This window comes from Cyanistes caeruleus, chromosome 11 (genome assembly GCF_971803275.1).
Source record: "Cyanistes caeruleus chromosome 11, bCyaCae1.hap1.1, whole genome shotgun sequence".
In the NCBI taxonomy this organism is placed as follows: domain Eukaryota; kingdom Metazoa; phylum Chordata; class Aves; order Passeriformes; family Paridae; genus Cyanistes; species Cyanistes caeruleus.
In genome coordinates, this window is record NC_141711.1 from 150,148 (window position 1) to 177,444 (window position 27,297).

The following is a 27,297-nucleotide window of genomic DNA, read 5'->3' on the forward strand; positions in this document are numbered from 1 at the left end:
TGATTCAAGATGTGTCAATTTCACCTCTCATCAAGTAAGTCATGGGTTCTCCCTGGAGAAAATTATTTTTCAGTTCTGAACTCTGCTTGCTTCAAGGAATGTGTTATGTGGTGTGGACTCCACCCTTTAAAACCTTAATTGCAGGATATGCTTGCAAAGGCAGAGATTCCTCTTCTGGCTGCAAAGATTGATTTGACCCTTAAGCATCTCCTGAACATGTTCACATGCGTTCACCTTCTCATTCTTCCATTTTTAAAACAGATCATTGCCAGTTGTTTTTCGATAGGATTACAGAGTAAACAGACATATTTCAAGCAGTTCTTTCATGGTTTTTGTTTGTCTTTAGCTACCAAATTCTCACAGCTTTTCATCATTTCAGTACAAGAAATTACACCCTGGATTGTCTTTTAGGCTAATATTAAAAAGAATATAAGACTTTTGCTTACCAAGTATACCTCAGTTGTACAGATTTTCGGGGATTTTTCCTGTTGAGCCCAAATTGTAGTCTAATTGCCCATGCAGTAGTTCTCGGAGCCCAAAAATGGTCTGAACTGCTCAAGAATACATTCCTTGGTGAAGAGTATATTACCTTGTAGCAGTGTGTTGGTGACATTTTTAACCACCACAAAGCAGTTCAACGTTCAAACCAATCAGATCTGAAGAAAGAACGGAGTCAGCAGCTCCTGGAGGTACCCTGGCACCCTGCCCTTCGCATAAGGAAGCGGATCTGAGCACAGGCAGTCAGAAACTTGTGAGAAGCACTCAGCCTCTACAGAACTAAGTCCCTCAGCCAGGGTTTGAGCTAATGGCATGATGTTTGGACCAGGAGTTGTCTCCTTGTCATTAAGTACAGGGTTCTGCTGGAGTGTGCAGCTGCTTCCACAGAATAAGTGAAATTTTGCACAATTCAATTGTTTGGATCAAAACCTATGAAGTATCATGGTTCTTTGACCTACGGGAGACCAAAAAAGATTTTGTGTGAAGGGCACTATAGAAGTAATACATTAATTACAAGACCATCTAGTCTATTTGCAAAGTCTCTTTTACAATGACTTTGTTTTGATAGTAACATATTTAAGCATTTTTCCATCATGGACCTGGGTATGAGAAAACTTTGCAATCCAGACTATGTTTTTCAATTTATTAGGAAATTCCCCCAAATTATGCAGCCAACATTCTCAATTCTTCTATGAAAACATGTTTCTTACTTTCCTGATGCCCCTTTCCCTACCATTTAGTTTTTGCTGCTGTATAACCAAAAAGTTATTCTCCTGGAAAACATACTTAAGGAATATTTTTTTCCAAATCACTTGTACTGTGCTAGATTTTCTTAAGCTGTGCATTCTTTTTCCATTGTGTCCCACAAACTTTTTCCCACCTTTTGAAAGATATGAAATTGTATTCTTGAAGCTATTTCACACGCCACATTCTATTGACATGCTGTTTATGTTGCTTGACACAGACATCAAGGCTGCAGGTGGCAAGAATAAAATCAGGAACCAACACATGAAGATGAGAGAAGGCTGCATGACAGCTGGTCACAGATGGACCAGGGAAACCCATTTCGTTCCCTGCACCAGGGCACAGACCAGACACATTATGCTGTGAGGGAATACATAGGCCTTTATATCAGAGTAGTAATGCATAAGATGCTGCTGTGAATTTATCCATCTCCAAAACCATGCAGGATTGCAAATGCATGCTTAGAGCCATAGTGATTCAGCCAGGGTTCTCTAGAGATCCACAACCCAGCATTCCTGGATACCAGCCTCAGTGGGAGACACTGAAGTCCACAGAAAAAAGGGTTTCATTCCCATTTTCCTCACTACTTGCTTTCTCTCTTGAGAGATATGTGCACTACAGTGCAAGGCACCCCACACCCTATCAATCACAATGAGACCACTTTGAAAGGTCAAGAAAAAGAGCTTTTCCCATACTATAAAGCACCTGCCAGCAGGATGATGTTAGTTGTTAGGCCCTTTGCAAAAACAGAACGGCATTTAAAATGACATTTTTCTGGATAGTGTTAGCAATTGTCATGGTTTCCTGGGGGATTCAAAATGTCAAAGCAAGAACTGACAGCTTCGCGCCCTCACTTGGAATTGGACAGGCACAATACGCTACTTCTCCCCATACCGAGCCTGCTGGCCCGAAGGACTCTGGGCTTGCTGCAAACAGCCGTCCTGCTCTGGGAAGGAAGGGTCCCTCCCCGACTAGGGAAGCGAATCTTGAGGTCAGTTCAGCCCTCCTGAGATTTCTTTGTCAGGGGAAGGAAATCTGCCAAGTTGTGCTTACGTGTGATAGCATTGGGAAACGCAACAAGTCAGTATTATGCCTCCATTGAGAGGAAGGGGGGCAATCCGATTTTGTTTGGGTGTTAGTACTGCTACCAGCCCGAAAACTAGGTGCCTGCATTAAGCTCGTTGAGGCAGATGCTGGCTTATGGGAAAGGGCTGCAGACGGCAGCCTGCAGCTGCCTGAAACTGCTCTGAGCAAGCGTGGTTTGTATGCGAAGCACCGTGCCTGGCTCCTCTGCACTCAGATCCCGCTTCCAGCAGCAGGTGCTGTCGGCTCTGCAGAGATGCTCCCGGTTAGGGGAAAACGCCCGGGGCTTGGTGGGGGCCTCCCCGAGCCTCCTTCCCTGGAGGGTCCTAGGCTGGGGCGGTCGTGTTCCTCGGGGTAACGGAGTGTGCGTGGGTGTGAATGAATAGATTGAGGATGGATAGATGGAAGGGGGGAAATTACGGAGAAAGGGAAGAATGGGCAGGAGGAAAAGGATGAAGAGAGGGAAAAGGATGGAGGGAGGGAGGGAGGGAGGGAGGGAGGGAGGGAGGGAGGGAGGGAGGGAGGGAGGGAGGGAGGGAGGGAGGGAGGGAGGGAGGGAGGGAGGGAGGGAGAGGAGACGGAGAAGGGGGTGAAGGGGACCAAGCAGAGCGCAAAGGGAGACCATAAGGAGGTGGAAAGGGAATGGGGACACGAAGGAGGGGCACGCGAAAAGGAGGCCGAAGGACCCCTCCGCGCCTTTAAATATTCGCGCGCTTGGACATCCGTGCCGCATCCATGCCCTCCGCTCCCTGCGGGGATCCCCCGAGTCGCCCCGCGGCGGGCGCTGCCAGCACGCAGTCGGTCCTGCCCCGCCCGGCCCGGCCCCGCGCGCCGCCGGCCGTGCGGGGCCGCGGCGCCGCCACCGCCCCTCGACGGGCCGCGCCCCCGGCCGGCACCGCCACTCTCCCAGCCCGCCGCCAGCGTCCGGCCGTCCCGCTGCGCTCCCGTGCCCCCGCAGGGGTTGTAGGGCCGGGCGCGGCCTCGAGGGGCGAGGGCGGCGGGGCCCCCGGGGCCATGCGCTGAGCGCCCGGAGCAGCCGGCGAGCGAAGTTGGGGTGGAAGATGAACAACGCCGGTAAGCGCGCGGACTCGCCGGGAAGGGTCGCTGCTTCTGGACATCTTTTTCCCGGGGCCGGCAAACGCCGGGCGGGCTTCCTTCCTCCGGCACCCTCCTTCCCTCGGGCCGGCGCATCCCATCCCCAGGATAGCACCCCCTGCCCGGACACAGCTCCTCCGGGGCTCTCATCCACCTTAGTCCCGGCATCCCTCCTTCGGGGCCGGCGAATTCTGGGCCGTGCCGCTGGGGCTAGCATCTCTCCCCCAGGCACCCTCTGTCCAGGGCCCGCCCTCCTTTTCCCCGCGGTCCAGCGAGTGCTCAATGGCTCCCCGAGGCTGAGTGCCCCATTGCCTGACCAGCCGGTAAGGGATCAAGGGCGGGCGAGGTTAGGTGCTCCGGGGACAACCAGGCTGGCAAACTGGCAAGGCTGTGCTTGCTAAGGGACACGGATGTGCGCTCACTACTACCTCGGGTACATGAAACCGTTAACGATTTTTCTAGGGAATTTGCTGTGACTTTCTTTCCAAGAGTATATTTCTAGGGAAAGGTAATGTTTTTTGCAGAATTTGCTCACTACGGCAAACCCAAATTCTTCCTCCTCCTTTCTGTTAACTTTGCAGAATTTTTCCTTGATGAAAACTGGGGAGGTGAAAGAGGCAGAATAAGGGAACAAGGCGTTCAACAGTTAAAACATAAAAAGAAGCCACTGGAAATTTGGGGCAAACTTTAAACTGTTCACCAAGACTTTCTGATTTTCAGGGATGAGGCATGTATGTGAAAAACAACAATACAGGAAATAATTATTGCTAAGTGGAGTTATTTAGAAAAATTTAAAGCTGCTTCTGGAATTAAGGATGAAGAGCAACAGCTCTTTTTTGTTAGCCCTAAAATTTTCCATTGTGTTTCCTTGTTCCAGGTGAATATTATTGGGCACCTCACTTGCAATGTATGGGTATATCCTGAAGCCCAGAGATTTTACCGCTAGATACCTTGCCCTACAACTGCTCTGTGTTGGGAAACTGTAAATCATTGTTTGCCAAAGCAATGATACATAGGATTGGAAAAGCTCTTCTAGGTCAAACCCAGCACTCCACTGTTGTATCAGTGTGTCATACCACTCCTCTGAGTTTAAAGTAAAAAGGTTCTCTTTCCTTTTGGAGTAGGGAGTGAGACACTTTCCTAAAATCTGGTTGTATTTCCATTCTATTTTCTGATCCTGGCCCGGACTGGGTTCTGTCCCTCCCAGAGTTCAAACTCACCTTCAAACTCATTTGAAAATGAAGCCAGCCAAAAATAACTTTAGCAATGGTGCTCCTACTTCTCTTTCTTCATCTCTCCATTATTTAAAATAGACCAGCTCTAATCTACTCCTGTTGTCAGTGGAAGTACAGGGTAAGGATGTATCCATTTGTAAAGACTTAAACTTTATTAGAAGTTTTTATTTTTCAGGAACGTAGGACCAAATGGGACTGCCTTCATTATCAAAAGCGGCACCCATTGTTACTACTGCTTTTATTAATTCCTCCAATTATATCCTAAACAAAAATTTTCAGGTAGCTCTCCTGCTACTCTTGGTTTCCAGACCAGATTCAACACCATTTATTCTTGTGATTATATTGTCCCTTTGCTTAAAAATAGTTCTTTTCCTCTTCTGGTGTTTACCTCCAGGTTGTATTTATAGAGTGCTCATATCCCTTCTCAGCCTTTGTTTTTTTTGTATGTTTGCACAATGTGAGGAATGTCTCCCCCATCAGTGCAAAGCAGAACTTCCTATTGAATCTGAAGGAGAGGGATATTTATTAACTGGTACAACTTGGGTACCAGCATTAGCTATCTTTGTATTATAGTAAGTAATGCATAGCACCTGTAAGCAGAGTCATATGTGCAGGCGTATATGGCAGCCTTAATCCCACAGAAGTTAAAATAACGACAGAGAGAGGACAGGAAGGGAGATACGGATTATCCTCAGAGATGCAGAACTGATATGAAAAAAGAGATGAAGCAATCCACCCAAGGTCACAGAAAATTTGTGGTAAGAGACAAGAGTCTAGACCAGCCTCATGTGTAGGACCTTCCAGCCTCTAGGAATTTTTTGCCAGGTGCTGAAATGATGCTGCCCATAAGAAAAATGTACAGACATTAGATTCCAGGTTGTTCAGAGATATAAGCAAACCGTACATTCTTTCAGCTGCTACTGAAAGTGATATAGGAAAAGGTGCTACATGGACCTGTCAGAGAATTTTAACCATCTTCTTTGGCTCCTAGGAAGCAATACATAAAACAACACGTTGTCTGTGTCAGTGTTAAGTTACTGTTGTGAAAACAGAGCCAAACTGGTAACATTGCACTTATAATTACATTAAAAAGAAACATATAGTAGTAGTTTAGAACCAAGATTTTTTGTCATGTACATGTGATTTTTCATAGCTGAGCCCACTAGCAAGACTTCTGTGTACAGTATACTAGAGACAGTGAAAACATGGGAGAATTTTTAGGATCTTGATGTTCTTGGTACTGAAACATAGCCCTTCCTGATTTTATTGCCTTTTGATTTTTTCCCCTTCTCCAGCAGAATTTCACTGTGGGATATTATGCTGTTGTGTTATATTTACAGATGACTGCAATAAAGCTATATAGAAACAGAAATTTATAAGGTGTTGATCTGATATCCCAGAGTCATAATGCATTGATCTAATCATAGAGGATGTATTCCTGTAACTGTACATAGTAGCATTTTAGTTCTGCAGAGTGGGGCGTGCTTTGACAGCCCAGCTGTTAATAATGCAGTCATGACTTTTAAGATGATAAAATTTAAATGGGAATTGTTGGGACACTTACTACAGACTATAGGTCTGTCTTCACACTGGGGAGCCCTCTTGCTATCTACAGAGTACCTTCGGTCACAAGAACAAATACTGATAAGAGAGGATAGATGTTTCTCAAAAGTATCAGACTTATGAAGAACATGAAATACCATTTTCATAAATTTCAGAGGCATTTAAAGGCCTGCTGATTTTGACCAGGACCTTGCATTTCAAGTTCCTGAAGTCCAAATTCTCAAAAGCCATGTAAGTATCTAATACCTGTTCAGGTCAAACTGGTACCTGAATCTGGACTGAAATCCCAACTGAAAGGAAGACTTGCACTCCTACATAGTTTGAAAATCCTAGTCTGAGTATCTTTTCCATTTCAAGTGACTCCCATGCAACTGTTTCCACTTCTTATATAATTTTTGTCATCTCAGGCTTTTCTCGAGTAGTGTGAAGTAAGTGACGCACTTATATGCTGTAAAACAAAGAGAACTATTTCTGCACCAAATATTGCACAATTAATGATATGGAAGAAACAATAATAAATGCTGGAGATAGAAGCAAGACAGCACTAACTGGAGATAAGGGCTTCATTTTTTAAATGAACAATTAATTACAGGATTAAATAAGGTGTATAGTCTACCTTTTGCTGACTTTAGACCAAAACCTTCTAGAAAATCAGTTTTAACTTCATTCTGTTATAGCTATGTGAAATTATAAAGATCCTAATCAGAGCTGAACAAGACTTTCTGATGTCCTCGTTTGGATAGTCTCGCTCTACTTCCTGTTTCTCAGACACGTTCCATCTGTGGATCTCAATCCCTTCTTCCTGGGCAGAATCAGTGGCAGACAAGACTTGGTTTCTACCAGGATTCTGGGTTTGGTGCAGTCCCACCCCGCTGTTGTAGAATTGTCCCTTCACCTGCCCCGTCCCTTCTACCCAAAAGCTCTGCAAATCCCTGAACAATGCAATTCTGCCCTCTGTCCTCAGTGCCTTTCCCATTTTAACATGTCTGAGTTGAATTATTGCCAAAGGCCTAAAGGAAACAGGTCCACAAAAGTTCATTGGTCAGAAAAAGCTACTTTCAGCATCTTAAAAGAGGCCTGAACCGCATTGCAGCATCAGCCAAGGCTGGAGTATTGGCACTGTGGAGCTATGTACTTTCTTGAAGCACTAGCAAAGACTGTGGCCCTGGGACATGTCTACATATATCCAGGCAAATGTGAAGCTTCAGTGTTTAGTTAGTTCTTGTCGGTGGTGTTTTTGTAGGTATGGTCCCTTATAAGCCTTATTTAAATTCTAGGCTAAATTTGAAATCCTGAATTTGAAAACATTTGAAAGTGGGTAGTTGCAGTGTTTCTGGTAATACCACACTACAAAATGTATATTGTTTCCAAGAAACACTTGAACAGTGAAGGCTGTGTGGGCTGATTGCTATTCCAGGAGATCAATTCCAGGTGAGCTGCTAGACTACTGTTGACTGCTTAGAAACTTGGACAGGACGAGACTAATGTAATGTAATTTCATATGGATCATGGCAGGAACAGAACTATGCAGGGTTGCCTGAAGGAAGGTGGGTAAGGAGAGGAAGCGGTCCTTGTCAGTACAAGGAAGCACTGAACAATAAGGGGAGGAGCAGTCTAAAGGAATTTGTATTCCCCAAGAGTTTCCTTTTAAGCATGAGGTGGGTGTGTCTCTCTCCAATATAAAATACATCCTAAAATAAACATGCACAATTATTTGTGAACATACACATTACTTACGGTGCAATGTTGCATTGTGTCCTTTTAGAAGTTACAGCCAGGAATCTTTCAAGTGGCTCAGATAGCAAAGGAAGCAGAAATTGAGGCAGAATGAAATTGAGATAAAAAGCAAGAAGCTGTTCTTTCTTTTGGGTTATTTTTTAAACAAACACTTGTACTCCTCCTGCTGCCTCTTCCTTATACCCCCACCAAAGAAAAAGAAAAATTGTTTAAGGAGCCTCATGAAAGGCAAGATCCACAAACAGAGCAGTTAGGAAAAGAGCTATGCAAGGAGACAGTAGTGACCAGTAGCTGGCACAAGTGTGTAAGAGAAGGACATGACAATGCCTATTACCAGAGTCTGAACAGGGTCCATTACTATAAGTTCTCTTCCAACGGCAGTAGACCAGAGGGTAGCAGAAGGAAAAACTCAGGATTATTTGATCCTTTAGCTGTAGAAAATTATCAGCGGAAGGAAGGTGGGTAACTGTTTAAGCTGTTTTTCTTTTAAGTGGATGTCTCCATGGTTATTTTACTTAAAGGAAATGAGTTCATGTTATTAATTTATTTCAAATTTGTTTATAAGACAAAGCTTGGAAGGTTCTGGCATTCTCTAAAGTCCAGTCTTTTTCTCATTATTCACTGTTTCAGCACAGACACTCTCTGAAAAGAACGAGGATGAGAATATAGAGATTTCAAGTTTTGTCACATTCCAGGAACAAACTAGTATTTGTATCTTGCTCTTGGATATACATTCTTAGGAAAGGCCAGGCACTGCAGAAAGTGGTGTAGTACCTCCAAAGTGATGGTTTTTTTTCCTTGGAGTTAGTTCTAAAAATGTCTTAACATGGTGGTAAAGGTGTAAAGAGTCAGTTTTAACCAATAAAAATTTCATTCATTTTACTACCAGAAAGTTAGTTTAGGATGTTCAGTGACTTCAATAACTGATTTAAAAACGCAAAAGGTAGATCTTGCTGGGGTGTCAGGCTTACGAGATACTAAACCCACTTCTATTGCCTCCCTGTTTCTAGCTGGCAAAAGTCAGTACTCTGAAGCCTTCAACTGCTGCCTGCAAAAGGAGCAATGTTACTTCAGCAAAGGTGGAATGTTTGCCACATAAATTTTCTTTAGGGGGACCACGGGTGGTGGAAAGGGAGTGGGAACCCAAGGCGGGGGGGTGGGGGACAGGGGACGGGGGGACATGAAAAGGAGGCCGAAGGACTTAATGGGGCGGGAAAGATGAGTTACCCAATCTGTGATTAGACAGACATGCAGCAGCCTAAAACCGCAGTGGATACTGTGAAACTGCAGTAACTGCGGACTGGTGAATATAGTTCCCTCTCCATCCCTTTTCATGAGTTAAGTCTCCCACATGCAGCCAGATTGGATAAAACTCCAGATACAGAACAATCCTTAAGCGGTATAGAACAGACTTTTCATTCCTTCTGGGCTGAGATCACTGATTCAGATTTTAACTTAGATGAAATATGTCTAGTGTCTCATAACTCTAGAAAACTGTATTCTGTTTACATCAGAATGCCAAATCGTCGGCTTCTTTCTGAGTACCAGAAGAAATTTCGGGAAGGTTAAGAAGATCAGAAGAAACAGCCTTTTATGTCCCCCCAGAGTCTAACCAAACAAATAGGCCAGTAGTAGTTCAGTAAAAATTACTCCAATTATACTAGGATAACAATAAGAAAAGTGCCATGCCACCAAATATCAGGACAATCAGAAAATCTTTTTCAAGCAGTTTACGTTTAGTATTCTTTTGTTCTCAGTACAGTGCACAGCTCAGTTCTGTCTGCACTTCTGCATATCTAAAGTCTGCATTTCAAAATACTCTAAATACAACAGCACAGTAGCTACACTTTCTGAAACTTATACCATGATTTTGGATAGGATTTTATGTAGGAACAGTGTCCCAACTTTTTGTCTTTTGAGATGCTGTTCTGTTATTTCTTGTGAGTAGGGCATGAAGATTGTGCACAAAGAATTGTTTCTGTCTTTGTCATAATGAAATAGTTTGTCCTGCACAATTCCTTACAATTCCTTTGCTTTTTCCAACACAATGTGTAAATTAAAATTATAAAAATAATTAGAGATTTCTGGTTGCTTAACTATGTAATGTATCTATTGATGGGTATGAAACAGCAATAGGAGGAAACCACTTCTCCCTGCTTCTTACTATCTATAACCATTTATTAGGCTGGCTTCTTCACACTACATATTTCATCCCATAAAAAAACTCATAAGGGAGGATCCCTTTTGCTGCCTACCTATGCAGTATTTCAGCATTTCATTTAGTTGTTGAAGAATATGAATTTCAGGACCAAGACAGCTGGAAATGGTTGTGGCAGGCAAACTACTGTGAGTAAAATGGTGATATAGATATGATTTAATTCACGTAGCTTCAATCTAGTTTATTGCCAGTCTGCTTGATTTCCCCTACATATGTGTCCGTACTACCACTAGAAAGCATCTAGTTCAGTTCAGTTTTGACCTTAGACTATGCTCACTGGAATAGCTACAGTGCTGCATGGAAGGACAGTCCATATGCTTTGCTCCTTCAGTTCTCTTTTCAGAGAAAAACTGGGCTACTTCTGCATTACAAGTCACTGATATTTCAGGGTATATTCTGCTGGCTTTAATAGGAAACCAAGATGACTAAAATGACTTTTGTCTCTTTTCTCCAGAAATCTCAAAACCACCATTAGCACCGAAACCAAAGATCATTGGTCATCTTTCTCCAGCACCTGTCTCTAAATTTTCACCTTCACTGCCAAGAGCTGATATTCTTCATAACCCGAACTCTGGGTCTAGGGGTCCCAAGCCACCAATTGCTCCCAAGCCAAAATTCTCAGCTGACACTGAGGGAAAATCCAGTGTTTCTACCAACAATAACTTAAATAAATGTGCAAATGGGAAACTGGTGTGTCTTGATGGAGAATTCTGTGAAGGAAACCAATGCAATGCTAATTGCCTAGAATCTGAGGCAGATAATGAATACATTGTAGTTCCTGAAGCTCAGCTGCCCAGCAAAGACTGCAATGATTTGGAACATGAATATGACCAAAACCTAGATTCCTCCGTGGAAAATGAAGTCTCAGAAACTCCAGAAAAGGTAGAGAAGGAAGAGGATAACATTGCTAGTGATCAGAATACCAGTAATCGAGAAGTCATCAAAGATGAGCACTGTACCTCTTCAGATACTGCTGAACCAGGGGAACCAGATTGTGAGGAGTCATCCAGAGACTGTGACCAGTCCAAAGCACTTTGTGAGGAGTCCTTAGATGCCCCAGATGGGGATAATGATGCTACCAAGAAAGCAGGTGAAGATGAGGATGCTGTACGTGATTGTACTGAAACAAAAAACAGGCAAGAAACTTCTTATATGCTGGAACTGGTCAAGAACAGTAGTGATTGTGAGACTGACAGTGATGACATTTTGAATAGAGATGAGAAACTAATGGGTGATACTTGTAGAGATATCATTGCAATGCCACTGCCTGCAGACGAATCAATCCCAGCTTGTGAGAAGACAGGGCAAGAGGAGGAGGAGCAGCCTGAGATTTTAGAAATGGCAGATGTGCATCTACCACATAATGATGACCACAGTGTGCATGCAGAGCTTGACTCAAACATGGAAAGGGACTTAGAAAATAATGACTGTGCAAGCCCTGACATGCTGCCTGAGGAAGCCAGTGAAGAAACGAGTCCTGGCTTAGAATTGTGTGAAGATGAACCCGGTGCCAAAAATGATTTAGCAGAGTTCATGCATCAAGCAGCAGCTGAAGAGGAGGAAGTAGACCCAAATGAGCACTATAATACAAACACAGGAAATGCCAGTGATGGCTGCCAGATCACTGAGAGGAGAAGCAAGACAACATCAGAGGTAGCCTGTGAAGCAAGCAAAGACTCTGAGAAAGGGGAAGAAGAAATTGTGAATGCAGAGAATATGGAGGATGGCTGTCAGATTGCACCTTGTGAGAATGAATGTGGTGAGGAAATACCCGTGGAACATTCAGATGAGAATCTTCAAACAGAAGGGGCCTCTCTGCATGAAGATGGCATGATTTCTGATAGTCTACCTTGTAGTCTAGGGATAAAGCCAGAGATGGAAGATGGGACTATTGAAGAGCATAATGAAAATACTGTAGAAGCCTCTAAATCAGATGAATTGCATCTCAAAGACAATGAGGTGGAAGCAAACAGCCTCAGCAAAAGTATCCCAAGTTCACCTCAAGAGGTCCCATGTGAGGAAGACATAGAAATCTGTAAGCATAGCAAAATTAATGTAGATTGTGGGACCAAACATGTTTTGCATGAAAATCTAGCAGTCCCTGAAGTGGTCATTGTGACTGATGAATCAGAGGAAAGAGAAACTAGCAGTGATTCCCTAGATGATCCTTATGTGCTTCCTGAAGAAAATGAAATTGTCCATGATGCGCACACTGAGTTAGGAGCTGATCACAGTAAAAGGGGTGAATTAGGCATGGATGGTGAAAACAACTTGCTGCCCATTGATTGTAAAAGTATTGTCACTAGAACACGATCTCTCTCTGGGAGAATTCCAGGCTATGTCCCAGAAACTGTTCCAGAAGAAACTGGACCTGAAACTGATTTGCTGTCTTCCCAAAATGGCTCTGGGACAGAAGACTTAAGCAATAATTCCTTTTCATTGGAAGAAAAACCAGTGGAAGCCAATAGGGCTTTACCAACCAAGTCAAGACGCTTTATTTTATATCCTCGATCTTATTCTGTTGAAGGGAGAGAGTTACCTATCTCTGTTTACAGAGAAAGTGATGTCTGTGTACTGGATGGTGTCAGAATGAAAAGGACAGAAGACAATTTGTCTTTGCCTTGTGTCAATGGTTCCTCAGGTAGTTTTTCCCAGCAAAATCATCTCTCATCATGTGGCGTATCTACTCCATCCTCAGCTGTTGATATACCACCTCCATTTGAACTTGCCTACATCACCAAAAAGCCAATCACTAAAAGTTCACCTTCACTTTTGATAGAGAATGACTCACCTGCTAAGTATTCCAAGAAAAAGAAATCTTCTTTTAAGAGGTTCCTTACTCTAAAGTTCAAGAAGAAAAGTGAAAGTAAAGTCCATGTAGATGTTAATGTTTGTTCTTCCAGGTCCTCATCGGAGTCCAGCTATCATGGGCCTCCCAGGCTGATGGAGCTGGAAGGGAGGAGCCTAAGTAGCTCACCTCAGTTAAAATCACATGTGGGGACGCTCCGTGCATCTGAGTCTCCCTCGGCTGTTCTTTTCTATAAGGATGGTAAAAAAAAAGGAACGCCCAAGTCCTTCAGCAGGAGTGTGTCAAGGGTGGAGTCCTTTGAGGACCGGTCCAGACCTCCTTTCATGCCACTCCCATTAACGAAACCTAGGTCTATTTCTTTTCCCAATGCCGACACTTCTGACTATGAGAACATTCCTGCTATGAGCTCAGACTATGAAAACATACAAATTCCTCCTCGGAGATCCACCAGAGCAGGAACTTTTACCGAGTTTTTTGAAGATCCCAGCAGAGCATTATCTGCTGCTAATGAGAACGATGGCTATGTGGATATGAGCAGCTTCACTGGCTTTGAGAACAAGCAGCAAATCACAGACCAGGAAACAGAAAGGTACTGTAATAAATTATTATGTAAGACCTGCTAGCCTTGGCCAAACGAGCAAGGCCTTCCCTGCTAGGTATCATAGGCAGATTTTCTATGTTGGCTGACTTACACCCCTCTCAGGAAATGCTTACAAGAGAGATTGGAAGAAAACAAGATAAGCCTTTATCAGTGAAAAAATAAAAATAAAAAAAAAATAAAGACATCAAATTAACTCCGTACCTTGTAAATGAATACTGGATCTGGAGCCTTGGATTTGCAAGCAGAAACCAAAGAATATTCAAAAATATTTGGTTTATCCAGTGGGACTAATTTTTGTGGCTGGAAGGGGAAATGGGGAGAGCTTGCTTTGTTCTTCAGTAAGAAAGGTTTCTGACTTCTTGACTGAATGAGAGCCTATTTGCTAGAAGGGGCTCTGCTTCTTTTTTTAATTCCTGTCAATTTCTCCAAACAATAATATACACATCGTTTATGTTTCAAAGTACGTCAGTTAAGTATAGACCAGAAAATCCCAAATCATGAACTAATCAGACTAGACAGTGAATTTCAGAAGTTGCTGTAAGAGCTATCATGGCCCTTGGACAAAGCTGCTAACTTATAAATTAATTAAATAGTTTTGAAATCATACGCACTGCTAACATTAATAACAATCTTTCATCCCATTCCATTAGGTTATTTGCAAACAAGAAAATGTCTTTTTTGTAGGAACATAGGAGCAATGCACTCAACACCTTTGAATTTGAACCTGTTGTCAAATTATAGTGTACAATCTGTACAATGCAGAGATGTAAATAAAAAACATGTTTTCCATTAAATTCCTGTTTAACAGGTAATGAGAAAACAAAGTGCAAAGAAAATTAATGAAAAGAAATGTCTTTAATGCACTTGCATTTTGTTAGAGCTGTGTGAAAAAGATAAAAATCTTAGAGGTAAGGTTTTCATGCCCGTTTGCATCCATCATTCTCCAAAAGATTTAATACTTGTATTTCTTTGCAACATTTTTTTTTTCTGGATGTCTTTCTTGTCATTGTGGATGGAACAAACCATGGGCATTTCACAAACTCTTCTTAGGGTATTTTAGACTTAGGGAGTAAAAGAACTTTAACATCTCTGAATGAGTCTTGCAAATCATTTCTAAGACACCAACAATGTGGGGGAGTGAATAGGAAATAGGAAGAGAGATTGCATCAAGGCTTAAGCAGTGGATCCAAGCACACCTGAAACTGAGGGATGTGGAACACAGGCCTGTGGTTTAGCTCTTTGGATACAATGGCTGCCTGCAGTGTTGGGAGCTGCAGTGGGTGCTGACACAGGGATGTGGTGGAGTGCAATGCAGCTTCACAACACACACCATCACATCCCCAGAGCAGCAAAAGCTACGTTACTTGCTTGCTTTCAATGCTTTGCATTTTACCCAGCACACTGACATTTGCTTTTGAAAAAGCCAGCCAGTTCTTTGTGTCCATGAAACACCACCCATTTTAGGTAGTTCTTGAAGAACTGAGTTAAAAATATTGGGACTACGTCAATTGCTGTGACTTGGGCCCATTTATGAACTTCCTGTGGAAGCCAGCAGTTTCAAAGGGAGAGCCAATCCAAACTGGTTCAGGAAGTCTCAGGGTCAAGGCATGAACATAATTCTTCAGCCTGCTGCTTGTTGTGCATGCAGTTTTTGCCATTGCGGGTGAAATGAAGGCTAGGCTCCTGTACAGGCCCTTTAACAAGATAACCAGGGTGGAGGGGAAGAGCACCAGGCAGACATAATAACCACTGAGATAGCTGTTATTTGCCATATTTGTCAACATGTTTTGGACAAAGATGTTTTGGACAATGATGTCTGAAAAGCTTTGATGAAATGTAAATATGCATCCCATGCACATATACACTCAGTGGCATAACAGACTTGAAGAAATGGTGTATGGTCTAATTGTAAAGCAAAGCAAATTGTACAGTCAGGTGCCCCTATTTACACATGCATACATGATGTATGGACATAGAAGTTTTATTTGCTGCTCAAGTAGTTTGGGCTAAAATGCCTCACACTGTGGATTTGATAGAATACCTATCAAACATACCTCTACCACTACTGCACAGGGATAAAAGTTTATTTGAACTGCAGCTTGCTCCTGTCCAGAGGTTTCTTTCAACCGTTTGAGAGCACAAGTGTGTTGGATTAAACCCTTGCAATACATGGTATTTGAGCCCATTAACTTCTTTTTTTGTGCATTCACCTGTAGAGCACTTGTGTTTAACATCTGGTGATACCTTATGGAATCGCTACACTGTTGATGAATAGCCATGTACAACTCTTCTGTCACACTTCAAAGAACAGATTGTGAGTGTTATAAAGGATTATTATAAACCAGAGACCTTCCCTACTGTGTATAACTGGGGAACAGCGGGGCGGGAGAGGAGTTCATAGAAACTCTCTGATGAGAAAATTCAGTGTTTAATTTTCTTGCTTAAAAGGACAGACATTTAAAGTGTGCTGCTATGCAGCTAGCAGGAGAATCCTAACAGCAATACCATGATTTTAATCAGCTCTGTGAAATACAGCTGTGGTATTGCATCAGATGGGCACAGAGAATGGCCACTAAAAACTCCTGAAGCCTTTCACTCCTTGGATAAAAAATGCAGCTGAAGCAATTGGTGCAGCTAAAGCACCTGATTGTTTTTTATGCATGTGCAACCTGCCCCTTTCTATAACAATTAATTCAGGTGAACTGTGGCTTAAAGCATGAGGCTATAGTTGTTTCTGTCCCAAAAAAGAGCAAATTAAGGGGAAGCATTCTAGAGATAATCAAAATAGCCTCATATAAAAGGAGTAGTTGTGAAAGGAGAAGCAACACTAAATTCCCAGATATTTCTGTCATTTTCTAGAAGACAGGGGCAGAAAAAAGACACATAGTTTGTTAGCTGGTTTTGACCTGTACAACACTTGCTCATATGCTGACCATATCAAGACTTCTCATCCCAATGAGCAGTCCAGTTACCTTACTTTTCTGTTTATGGTAAAACTCAAGGAGAATTTTGTCAAGAAGATAAAATCAACTCATGCTTTGTTTTTCTGTTTGTCCTAGCTAGAGCTCCTCAGTACAGGCATGGCTGTCAGAGGATATCCAAAGAAGATACATTTGTTCAACACAGTTCAAGCTGTCTTTTGTCTCATTGCTATGTATGGTAATAGCAATGTTGTTGACATTGCCCTGTATTTGTAATAGAAGCAAGCCATATCTATACTGGAGACAAATCTAGGCAAAGCCGGCTTTGAGCTACAGATTCAGCACAGATTTTAGATAGCTGTTTTGGGAAAGATTTTCCCATCCTTTCCTTTTCTTGCTTTCGCAGGAAAACAAATTCTAGCTGCTGATTTCACTCAGTTCCTCATTCTCTGCTTCTAAAATCCCTGCTCTGTGACTACACTAAGATAGCATGCATCCCTAGCATAGATGAGAAACTAAGAGACAGAATTTTGGTTTTGTAGGTCTAGCATTTCCCAGGGCAGGTGATATGTTAATGTTTGTTATGGAGGTAGGACAGAAGTGGTCTACTAATGGGGATTAGCTCCTTTAAAGACCTGTATAGGTCAATTGTATGGAATTTTGCTAGCATTCATTAAGCTGAAGAGAAACAAAGTGATCATGAGCATTGTGAGAGGTTTTTTAAAGAAACATTTTTTTTTTTTAAATCACTTATAAAAATGTCTGTATGGTTTTTCTTTATGTTAGTGTGAAATGTGCTGTGCTCTAGATCTTGTAGACAGGAGAAAGTCCCATGAAAATGCTGTCACAGAGGGAAGGAGGATCAGGGACTGAGCCTAGAAACAAGGGAAAGAGACATCACTTGTGAGCTGGTGAACAGGATGGAAAATCAAATCTCATAAACTTTCACCAGTTCTTGAATTTTGCAGCATGAACCTGAAAGAAAGCTTTGTAAGTTCATTGCAGAATAAGGGATCTTGGTACTATACTTGACTTCAGGCCATGCACGACCTATTGAAAATCTTGATGACAACAGCCACAGCCAGCTCTGACACGAGTCATGTTTTTATTTCTGTTTACCTGAGTCTGAATTGCAGCAGGGAATTGGAAGGTGATAGCAATTAATGCAGGACTTCAAGCTGCTTATAGACAGGGAGTAGAGATAACTCGTTGCTGCTGAGAGCTGGGCACAAGGCATTCTCCTCCTCACATTATCAGACATTAGAGACAAAAAACCAAGATATTAGGTGCTCTTGGATGGCAGAGTTTTTCTAGGGAGCACCTCTGAGAAGTGTCTCTAGACAGTATCAGTAATGTCATATTAATACCAGAGAATGAAAGATTTTAATACATTTCCCACATGCAGGTATCACTTTTCCAGCAGCTCCATGACAGGTCTCCTGTTTCCTCATAGCTGTGGAGCTGTTTGTCTTGGTTCATGCTGGGGCGCAGATGTGTGGGGACAGTATAGGATGTGAGGAAGCCAGTGTGTTCCCCCAGCACAGCTTTGCATTGCACATCACCATCCTGCATACATAGCACAGCCTCAGAGGGCTGCCACTATGCAGACACAATGTACTGGATCTCACCCTGGCTTTGTTTATGAGAAATCACAGTCTCATATACCTCCCAGGATGTGGTCCAAAGACCTCAACAGATGTTGGCTTTATTAGCATATGGACTCCGTTGTGATGGCTATTTTAGTGATCAAATTAAAGTGCAGAAAAGAAGGAATGTGTGCACATCACCCTCTTCGTGTCCTGAGGGCTTTTATGCCTGGGTCGACTTCTCTGTCTTCACTGTTTTCATTAAATGAACCAGAAATACATTTCTCTGGGGTTACACAAAGGGAGAGAGTCTGCTGTGTATTGCAGAATTATCGTGGATGATGATTATGGAGCACAGAAGTGATATTGGTGTGATTTAAGCATTCCTAGCACCACACAGAAAGAAAGCACGTGCTGCAGACAGGGTGATAAAATGTTTGTAATGGTCAGGCCTTTTACTGTCAATAACATGACATATTATTGCATGCCTTGTTCTGTGCATGCTTTTCTCCTCTCTCACCCACACCAGGAGTCTTACTGAGAAGATTTATTAAAGGAGAAATTGAACATTAGAATTCTGTAGCCTTTCCAGAATCCACTGCTCCATGACACAGGGTATATCTCTAGATTAGATTTGTAACAAAAGCAACAGAATGCTATTGCATTATAAATGCAAAGCCAGTCTAGTAGTTTATGGTTTATTGTGCCATCCAGCTAAGTTATTTATAGTGTACAACACATTTTTAATTATCCTACAAGAATTCTTCTTTTACAGGACCCAAAGAGGGGCTAATGTAAAAACTCCCTCTAAAAAACTGGTGTTCAGTAGCATACAAAAATTAATTTTATTTAAATCAACCAATTAGAGTTACTGGATGGAAGAACATATTTAAGAGGTGCTATTTGTTTTGCCAAGAAGCCTGCAAAAGAGCTTATGAAAGGATCCTTTCACTTGAGTAATTGGCTGGATGAATTAGATGCTATCCATCAAAGGCCTAGAGCAAACAGATTCAGACCTATCATTAGTGAGCACTTTTTGATGCTCTGATTCATGCTACACCAGCTTTGTCAGTATCAGAGGGATACTAAAACTTCTTTTTCTCAAAAGAAATACAGCTAGGTACTGATGAACTGAGACAAGGGATAGTTGCGTATGTTTGCTCCGGAGTCTCCATCCAGCTATTCTCAGCTATCCCAAATTAAATACCTCTTCAGTCTGGTGGCAGTTTGTCCTTATGCCTTGAATACATTTACTAAACTGGGATATTAACCTACTGCAATCTCTGATGGGCCCTCTGGGCAGGTGAACCTCATCAAGAATAGCTAGTTCGGTGTTTCTGATGAAAGTTTCTTATCCTCTTACATTTCAGGTATCAGTCTGCATTCTTAGTTCTGAGAGTTGGCTAGAAGAACTCAGAAAAGACTCTTCCTTAGCACACATGTCTACAGAAGTAATGGACTGCATACAGTGCAACACATCTTTGAAGTCAAATCTTCTGGTCCTAAAATAGAAAAGGGCAGTATGTGAGGTAAAACTGGGCACCTCAAAATCTTTCCTTCACACTTTCTACTTTCACACTGCTAGGCTTAAAAAAATCCAGACAGTGGCAGTGAGATAAAACTGCGTCACAATGAATACATCCAGGGTAAAGAGCTACTGTGAGAGTGACATATATTAAGTTGTCTGGACAAGTAATTTATCTTGCCATTTGATTGCAGTTTTAAGAAAAAAACACTGCTTCAGTGGCTACAAGAGACATACAACATGCGTGCCTAATTGAAAAGTCTGAGAAAGAATACCCCAACAAAATAATACTTTATTCATTATATTTTTCTGATTGTTTCATTTGCAAGTAAAAAAAAAATAGATGCTGAAGTAAATTCTGAACTAAATAATATTTTTGATTTGCAGAATTAAGATGGTTTTGACTTTCCACCATTATTTGGGAGAGAAGCCAGAATTATTTAATAGATTAATCCCAGCCAAATATTACAAATCTATAGAATTTTTAATAATTCCAAACCTGATTTTCCATCTTAAAAAAAATCCTCAGCCAAGCAAAAGTACAGCCAACTCTAATTTTAATCTGGGAAATTTACATGACCTTTTAGAAGATAGAAGAGAGTACTTTGCTTCAGCCATACAGATTAGCAGTAAAGCTGTTTCTCTCCTTCTGGAAATACTCTGCTTTAACAACTGGGTGAATCTCTGAAATGCAAGAAAACTCAGTTCACTTGATCCTAGTTTCACTGCATTTTTCCCCTGGTTTGTCCCCAGATTTGGCTGCGTGGTGTTGACAAAGCAATTGATCCTGGTAGTACAGGGAAATAACAACTCACCTTCCATCTTAAAAGTCTTGCAGGGCACCATGGTGTTCATTATGTTGAATTTACTGTGAGTTTTTCTATGGAAAGTGTGGAATAACAAACTGGCAACAAAATGAAAAGAGAACATAAAGACTCTTGTACCAAGTTTTAGTGACTAAATTACACTGCCAAAAAATAAACAAAGTAACAATAATCAGGAGCATATGCCTAATCTCCAATCTATGGTATATGCCATGTTAATAGACAGTTTCGTTTTGTGAAATGTATCATCTTTTTCTAAGAGGATGCAGGACTCATAGTCAGAACATTAGTAAACGTGTCATAGTAGGAAAAGTGACAATGTAAGTGGAATCTGCATGAGAAATGATACTATGCCAGATGTTAATTTAGGGTACATTTGTACCTCTGAGGATGTGAACAGCAATTTGTGATTTGACTGCCTTGATGATTTATGCTAGAACCTGAACTTAGAATGAGCTGAAATTTTTTTCCAAAAGGGAAACACTCACACAATTGTATGTGAACCATACATCTGTTTTGACAGAGTTTAAAGAAACTCCTATATGCTGTAGCTTAAGATATAAAAAACCTAGTCTCTGCTTCTTGAATGTCTGGTTTTCTAGATCATTTTGAGCGATGACTTTGAATCAGTCAGCACTGGTAATTAGATTCTGAGTTTTGCACTACTCAATGCCTAAAACACCAGCCACGGGGAGAAGGAAATACCCACAGGTTTTGGTCTCAAAACCCAAAAATGGACACAATCCTGTCTTATTTCCAGAACATCTGAAATAATTTCTTTTCAGTTTTCTGAGGTTCAACAATAAATTCCTACACCTCAGGTATTGCAGCAAAGAAAAACAATGGTCTCCTGGTCAAGTTCTGTACGAACTGAGCTAACACTCCAGACTGCAGTAATCAGCGTTTTTCATTCTATGTTCTGCACTCTTGGGCACTCTTCTGCTGCTGGATCTGATAGACTGATGTTGTTACTGCATTGAAGGGGATCTCTTATAGTCATACTTTACAAGTGTCATTTCCATTTTGGAAATGGCAGTTACAAACCAAGGGTGTCCTACTGTTCCTAATACCAGTTTTGAAATTCCATGTTCTGCCCTTATTCTACTAAGTGTGTAACCAAGTGTTATTCTACTTACGCATGGATGAAATTGAATTCAGTAATACTATAACAATACTTAGAGATAATTCTTGTACTAGGACTCACTATTGTGCAAGGTGTTTGTAACTTCACTTCTAAGCAAGGTACTATTTGCAAGAAATTAGTATTTTGTCTATCATAGCAGATTCAGACTTTGTAAAGTATTGGTGCTGTGTTACTGCTACTTTTCCTAATTTTAGAAAAAAATATGCTTTTATTGAAAAGAAATCAAAAAAACCCCTGAAAACTGTCATTACCTGTATTGGAAATATTATTTTCTCTGTAATCTAAAAGGCTCTAGGAATCCTAATTTTAAGTCTTTTTCCCAATACAACTCTAAAAAGCTTTAAAAAAAGGCAATGTTCTCTACCATAAAAACCAGCACCTCTGTGTTCCACCAGTTCTGATGCCTTTTGGATTCAGGTGCCGAGAATTCAGATTTCTGTTAATAAACAGATCACTAAAATCGCTAATCACTGTCTGCAGTAAATGATGATTGATTCAAGTTCAGTTTGTGTTTCACTGACACAATCTGCAAGCTGGTGTCCTCCATTGAGTTTTCACTACTATTATCACTTACAATTATGTTAAACTGAATTCTGAAAGGATTATAATGAGTTGCATCCATTTGCTACTGTGATAATCACGTTTACCTAACTGACACCTAGTCACATCTCATCCAGGTTGGAGTTCAAAATGAATTTTAGGACTATATGTGCAAAAGTACAGAGCAACTGCTGTGGTGTATGAACCTGGATACACTAAGGAAAAGGACTTGTACAAATATTCTAGTTCTGTGTAGCTCACTGTAGTCAATAAGCTCCTTGTGCAGCTATGCAACACATCTGGATCAGATTCTCACCTATATAATATTTTAAACCTGTTTATTATGCTTGTAAGATATCAGAACCATACACAAACATGGAACATCTCCAGGAGAGCCCTGTGTGTGACAAAAATGCCTTGGTTCTGCTTGGCTCCATTTGCAAAACTCCCACACCATGATTGATGCAGACCTTTTTCTGAAGTGTTTATCTGCAATGTTTTTATGAATTCTAATTCTTTGGGCAAGTAGTACAGCTTACATCTTTCATTATTGGTGTTCTTCACCAGTGTGTGCCTTTGTGCAGAAATCACTAACTTGACTGCCTGAAAGCCACTGACAACCTATAACTCAAGAACCCTCACCACCAGCAGAAACAGCAATACTAGCAAGCATGACCATTAAATAGGAAGAATTTCACAGCACAGTACTTCTGTCACTGCCAAGCACTCAGGTCTTCATTACGCCCATCTTTGCATTGCAAGGACTGAACACAGCAAAAGGTTATCACAGATGGGGAATGATAGGGTGATGGAGATCAACAAGGCTGTGATTTAGCAAGGGAAAGAAGGAAAAGAGAAGCATAAAAAGAATCTTAAGGAAAACCTCTGCTGAGGCTGTTGGATATAAAAGCTCTGGGGTGCCTGTGACACTAATGATTTATTGGAAGTAAAAGCTCTGTGATGGCTGATGTGTGATGTAAATAATATGTTCAAAGGAGTCTCTAAAGGGTAGAGCTGCCTTTAATAATATATTATGTATTATTGGCTCCCCATTGTACCTTCTGGCACAGTGGGGTGCTGGGTGTGGTGCAGCTGAGCGTCAGCCCTTGCTAGTTCATTGCCAGGTCATCTCTGGGGAGGAACTGTTCCCTGTTTATCGGAAATGCAGGTCGAGGGCTGGAGGGCCAGGCTGAGCACAAGCTGAGGCCACCACAGCTCACCGCCTCTCCCTCATGCCTGGGAGAGCAGGAAGGGGGTATGCCACTTGTCGGAGGCCCAAGGACACTGTGTTTTGTTTTCAGGCATGTCCAGTTTTTACTGCTGCTTTGTTTCACCTAGTGTTTTAAAGCCACAGGACTGGGGAGAGTACTGGTACTCACAGGCAGCTGTGCACCACAGGGTATGTCACTGAGCCTGAAGTATGGATTGGTTTACACAGGTGCCTCAAAGCAAAAGCCTCAAACCATCCATTCTAGCACGTCTGGGACATGGCTAGTGAAACCTAACTCTCAGGCTTTCTCTTATCCCTTCTCTACTGATAGTGCCCCAGGCTGGGCAGAGGACATTCCCTAAGATGGAGCCCAAACACCTTTGCGCTCCTCACTTCCTGTATTCCCTTCCAATACTAGACCTGCACCAGCACTGTTGTTCTGCAAGCATCTCCAGGAGCAGTGGTTTAAGCTGGGAGAGTTTTGGACATAAAGGTGTCTGGAAAACAGCAAAAGCCTACCAAAATCCTCTTCCCCTCTTTCTGTATTTTGCACCACAACAATGAAATTGAAATGCTTGTGGAATTTGAAGCTTTCTAGCCTTAGCAGGCAAACAGTTTATGCCTCAGAGTATGAAATGTGATTATTCCTGTGTTACCTTGCCATGACAGGCTGTATATGTTATTAGCAGACATCATGTCTTTCTTGCCCTTTTCAGACTTCAGATACAGTATTTTCCTTGCTGATTTGCCATAAGGAACTGACTGGCTAAACACATAATAGGCATTTTCTTTTATTGATTTAAAATGCATTTGGACTTTAATTTCCTTTAGTAATGAGCCTCCCTTTTGCAGAATTAATTAAGCCAATCATTTACAAATGGATACAGGGAAATAAATAATCAGTTTTAATAAAACAGGGTACTTCAGCATTCCATTATATCTCCCAAATTACTATCACTACATTGAGTTCATACGATTTTAATTTTTTGCAATAAGAATGTCACTGTCTGAGAGTTTGAACTAGCAACCACTGGGCTTGGGACTTGAGATAGGGATACTGCAAGAAGAAAAAAAGCTGGATTCAATCCTCTTGGCCCAACAATGGAGGGTTGGGTTCTTTGCAGATGTTGATTATTTTCCCTTCCCACTGCATAGCGTGAATTTTATATATGTGAGTTTTGCATAACCCAGCTGTGTCCAGGTGAGATTCTGGTCTTGCATCCAATACATTATAACTAGTTATGAGCTCAGATTCCTGTGACAGAGGAGTTAAAATGGGCACAGGGTGGAGTCTGTGGATGGGAAGGTTATGGCAGCAATTTAGTAGTCATTTGTAAATTTAGCATATGTGATCTGAGCTGATGTGTCAAGCTCATCACCACTCATCTGGTTTCAGAGAAGATATATTTGTAGAGGGTGTACTCTACAGAGAAAGAATAACTTTTTGTACCTTCTGAGGTAGTTCTTACAAGCTTGTTTTGCTGACTCAGGTCAAATAATTGCCAATGCAATCACTGTTACACACAGAAAAACATTTAGAATCCTAACTGTCATTAATTTCAGAGCTTTGGTGGATCTATGTCTAAATGAACTCAATATCACAGCCATTCTCTCTTTAGCAAATATTTGAAATGATTGTCTTTCAGCAGTCCAGAAACATGGTTTTGCTAACGAATGGATGAAATATCCCAGACAAAAAGGTATTCTGTTACCACATAACAGGCAGAGCAGAAGTCAGTGCTTACCTCAGAAACGCAGGCAGTTCACTTTCTTCCCATTGTGACTATGTGTAAACATTGAATATGGTGAGCACTGTGTTGATAATTACTGACAAAAACACCTTTAATATACCAGTTCCACTGTAGAAATGGGTCCAAGGACATGATTTCTAGCCTCTTCTACTGCTTCCTTCATCTTATGGTGAAAGTTTTGGCCAAATACTTCCATGATCTTTACTTGCAGGCACTTTTGAAACAACAAGAAATTTTCAGAATATATATAGGGAAGCTCTTTGGCCTTCAGGTATATTGGTGGTAATTAATTTGCATCATCCAATTTGCAGTTTGCAACAGGTGCAAAGAAAATAAGTATTCTCTCTTTCTCCATCCTGATACTGACTGGCGAGATACAGTGAAATATCACAGGGAGGCAGCAAGGAGGTTATCCAGGCAGTCCGGGTGTCTGAGTGCTAAACAGATACCTGTTAACCAAATGATGTCACAATTGTTGAAACATCAGCACACCCTGGACACTGTTTTTGGAACTCATTAAACAAGGTATCCTTTGCTGACCTCTTGAGTTTTATTAGCTGGGATCATCCTTTATGCAGTGTATACCTTATGAAGACAAACTATTAGTTCATTTCAAATATGAACACAGCAGAAGTTCCTTAAGTGCTGCACTTGTACATAACCTTCTTTAAACTGAAACACATTGAAACTTACTTCCAAATGAAATCAATTTAGTCCAAGGAAAGTAATTCAGGTTGATTGGTGATGATGATTATTGATAAGCTACCCAGTCTCCTCCTCCAGAAACTGCATTTTGTAATATGGAAATACAGTTATAAAAGTCCTCTGTCCTGGGGCAGACGCATGAGAATGATGGACGTGCTCAGGAGCTGTGATGGGATAATCTGAATGTTCTTACTGGCCACGTCACACTTGTTTTGATCTGAGATGGGTTCAGTTAAAGGAGTCTTCTGCTGACCAGCTCCCTACCATATGATTAACATGGAGACAATCTCTCCCTCTACTCTGTCCTCCTGATACTCCAGCTGGAGTACTGAATACAGGTCTGAAAAGAAAGACATGGACTTGTTAAAGTGGGTCCAGAGGAGGGGAAAAAAAATGCTCAGAGGGCTGGAGCACCTCTGCTATGGAGACAGGCTGAGAGAGCTCAGTTTGCTCAGCCTAGAGAAGAGAAGGTTTTGAGGAGATCTCATTGTGTCTTTCATGGGAAAGAGGGGGCTTAAAGGGGGGCTTTTAAAAAAAAGAGAGTGTCTTTTTACATGGGCAGATAGTGATAGGAAAAGGGGGGGATGGTTAATGGTGTTAAACTAAAAGAAGGGAGATTAGATTAGATGTTAGGAAGAAATTCTTTACCTAGAGAGTGGTGGGTTGCCTGGGAAAACTGTGAATGTCCCATCCTTGGAAGTGCTCAAGGCCAGGTTGGATGAGGCCCTGGGCAACCTGGTCTAGTGGAAGATGTCCCTGCCTGTGACAGAGGGATGGAACGAGATGATCTTTAAGGTCCTTTCCAATCTAAACTGTCCTATAATTCTGTTCTATTATTCTATGATCACTGTGGCACTGAAACTGCATGACATCTGAACCCTGCACAAATGCTTACTGCTTCAAGGAGATGCTGTATTGTTCTTGACTGACCAACAAATTTCTAGGACACTTTCACTGTCAGCTGCAGAACTGGTTGCAAGGTAGAAATATGCTGTAACTCTGTCCCAACAAACATGATGATACCTTATAGGCACTAGGGTGGATCTACTGCATTAGCATTTGAAGGGACACCCCCAGCATATTTCAACAGCCTAACCAGCTGTACTTCAGATGTACAAGGAGCTACTTGGTGGAAAGGATGAGTACTCCACAGGTATAAAGCATAGCTGAGTGGTGCTCTGCAGGAAAGAGGACTCCCCTTCTCCCCTCATAATTGCTCCTGGGACATAGACCATGAAGCAGAAGGCAAGTGAGATTTATGAGCTTTTCTTTAGGATGCATGACTTAATTCATTGAAAGAAAACTGCAAGCAATCTGATCATTTGTGATACAAAGGACTTACATCACCCCAGTGGAAGTCACAGGCCTTAAGTTTAGATTTTCACCAATTCAGGTTTTTTTTTTGGTTTGGTTTTCTTTGTTTGGTTTTGTGGTTTTATTTTTTTTCATGGAGCTGGTGACTCTAAAGGAGGAAACAAGACATCACTTGGGAGTGTGGCCAAGAGATG

At 41.6% G+C, this 27,297-nt stretch overlaps 1 protein-coding gene across 9 annotated transcripts in view; it reads left to right on the top strand.

The window, feature by feature from the left end:
* The first annotated feature begins 2,289 nt into the window (after positions 1-2,289).
* The window catches only part of FGD5 (FYVE, RhoGEF and PH domain containing 5), a 77,252-nt gene continuing 52,244 nt past the window's right edge, over positions 2,290-27,297 (top strand). For 3 of the 9 annotated variants that reach the window (XM_086846115.1, XM_086846114.1, XM_086846117.1), the window contains exons 1-3: positions 3,203-3,399; positions 8,966-9,034; positions 10,628-13,571. In XM_086846115.1, the coding sequence (XP_086702241.1) occupies positions 3,387-3,399; positions 8,966-9,034; positions 10,628-13,571 (3,026 nt within the window). In that variant the 5' untranslated portion in view covers positions 3,203-3,386. Of the gene's footprint in view, positions 2,562-3,199; positions 3,744-8,965; positions 9,035-10,627; positions 13,572-27,297 lie in introns of those variants that run through there. The other 6 variants (XM_023935025.2, XM_023935026.2, XM_086846118.1 and 3 more) reach the window with 5 other exon arrangements.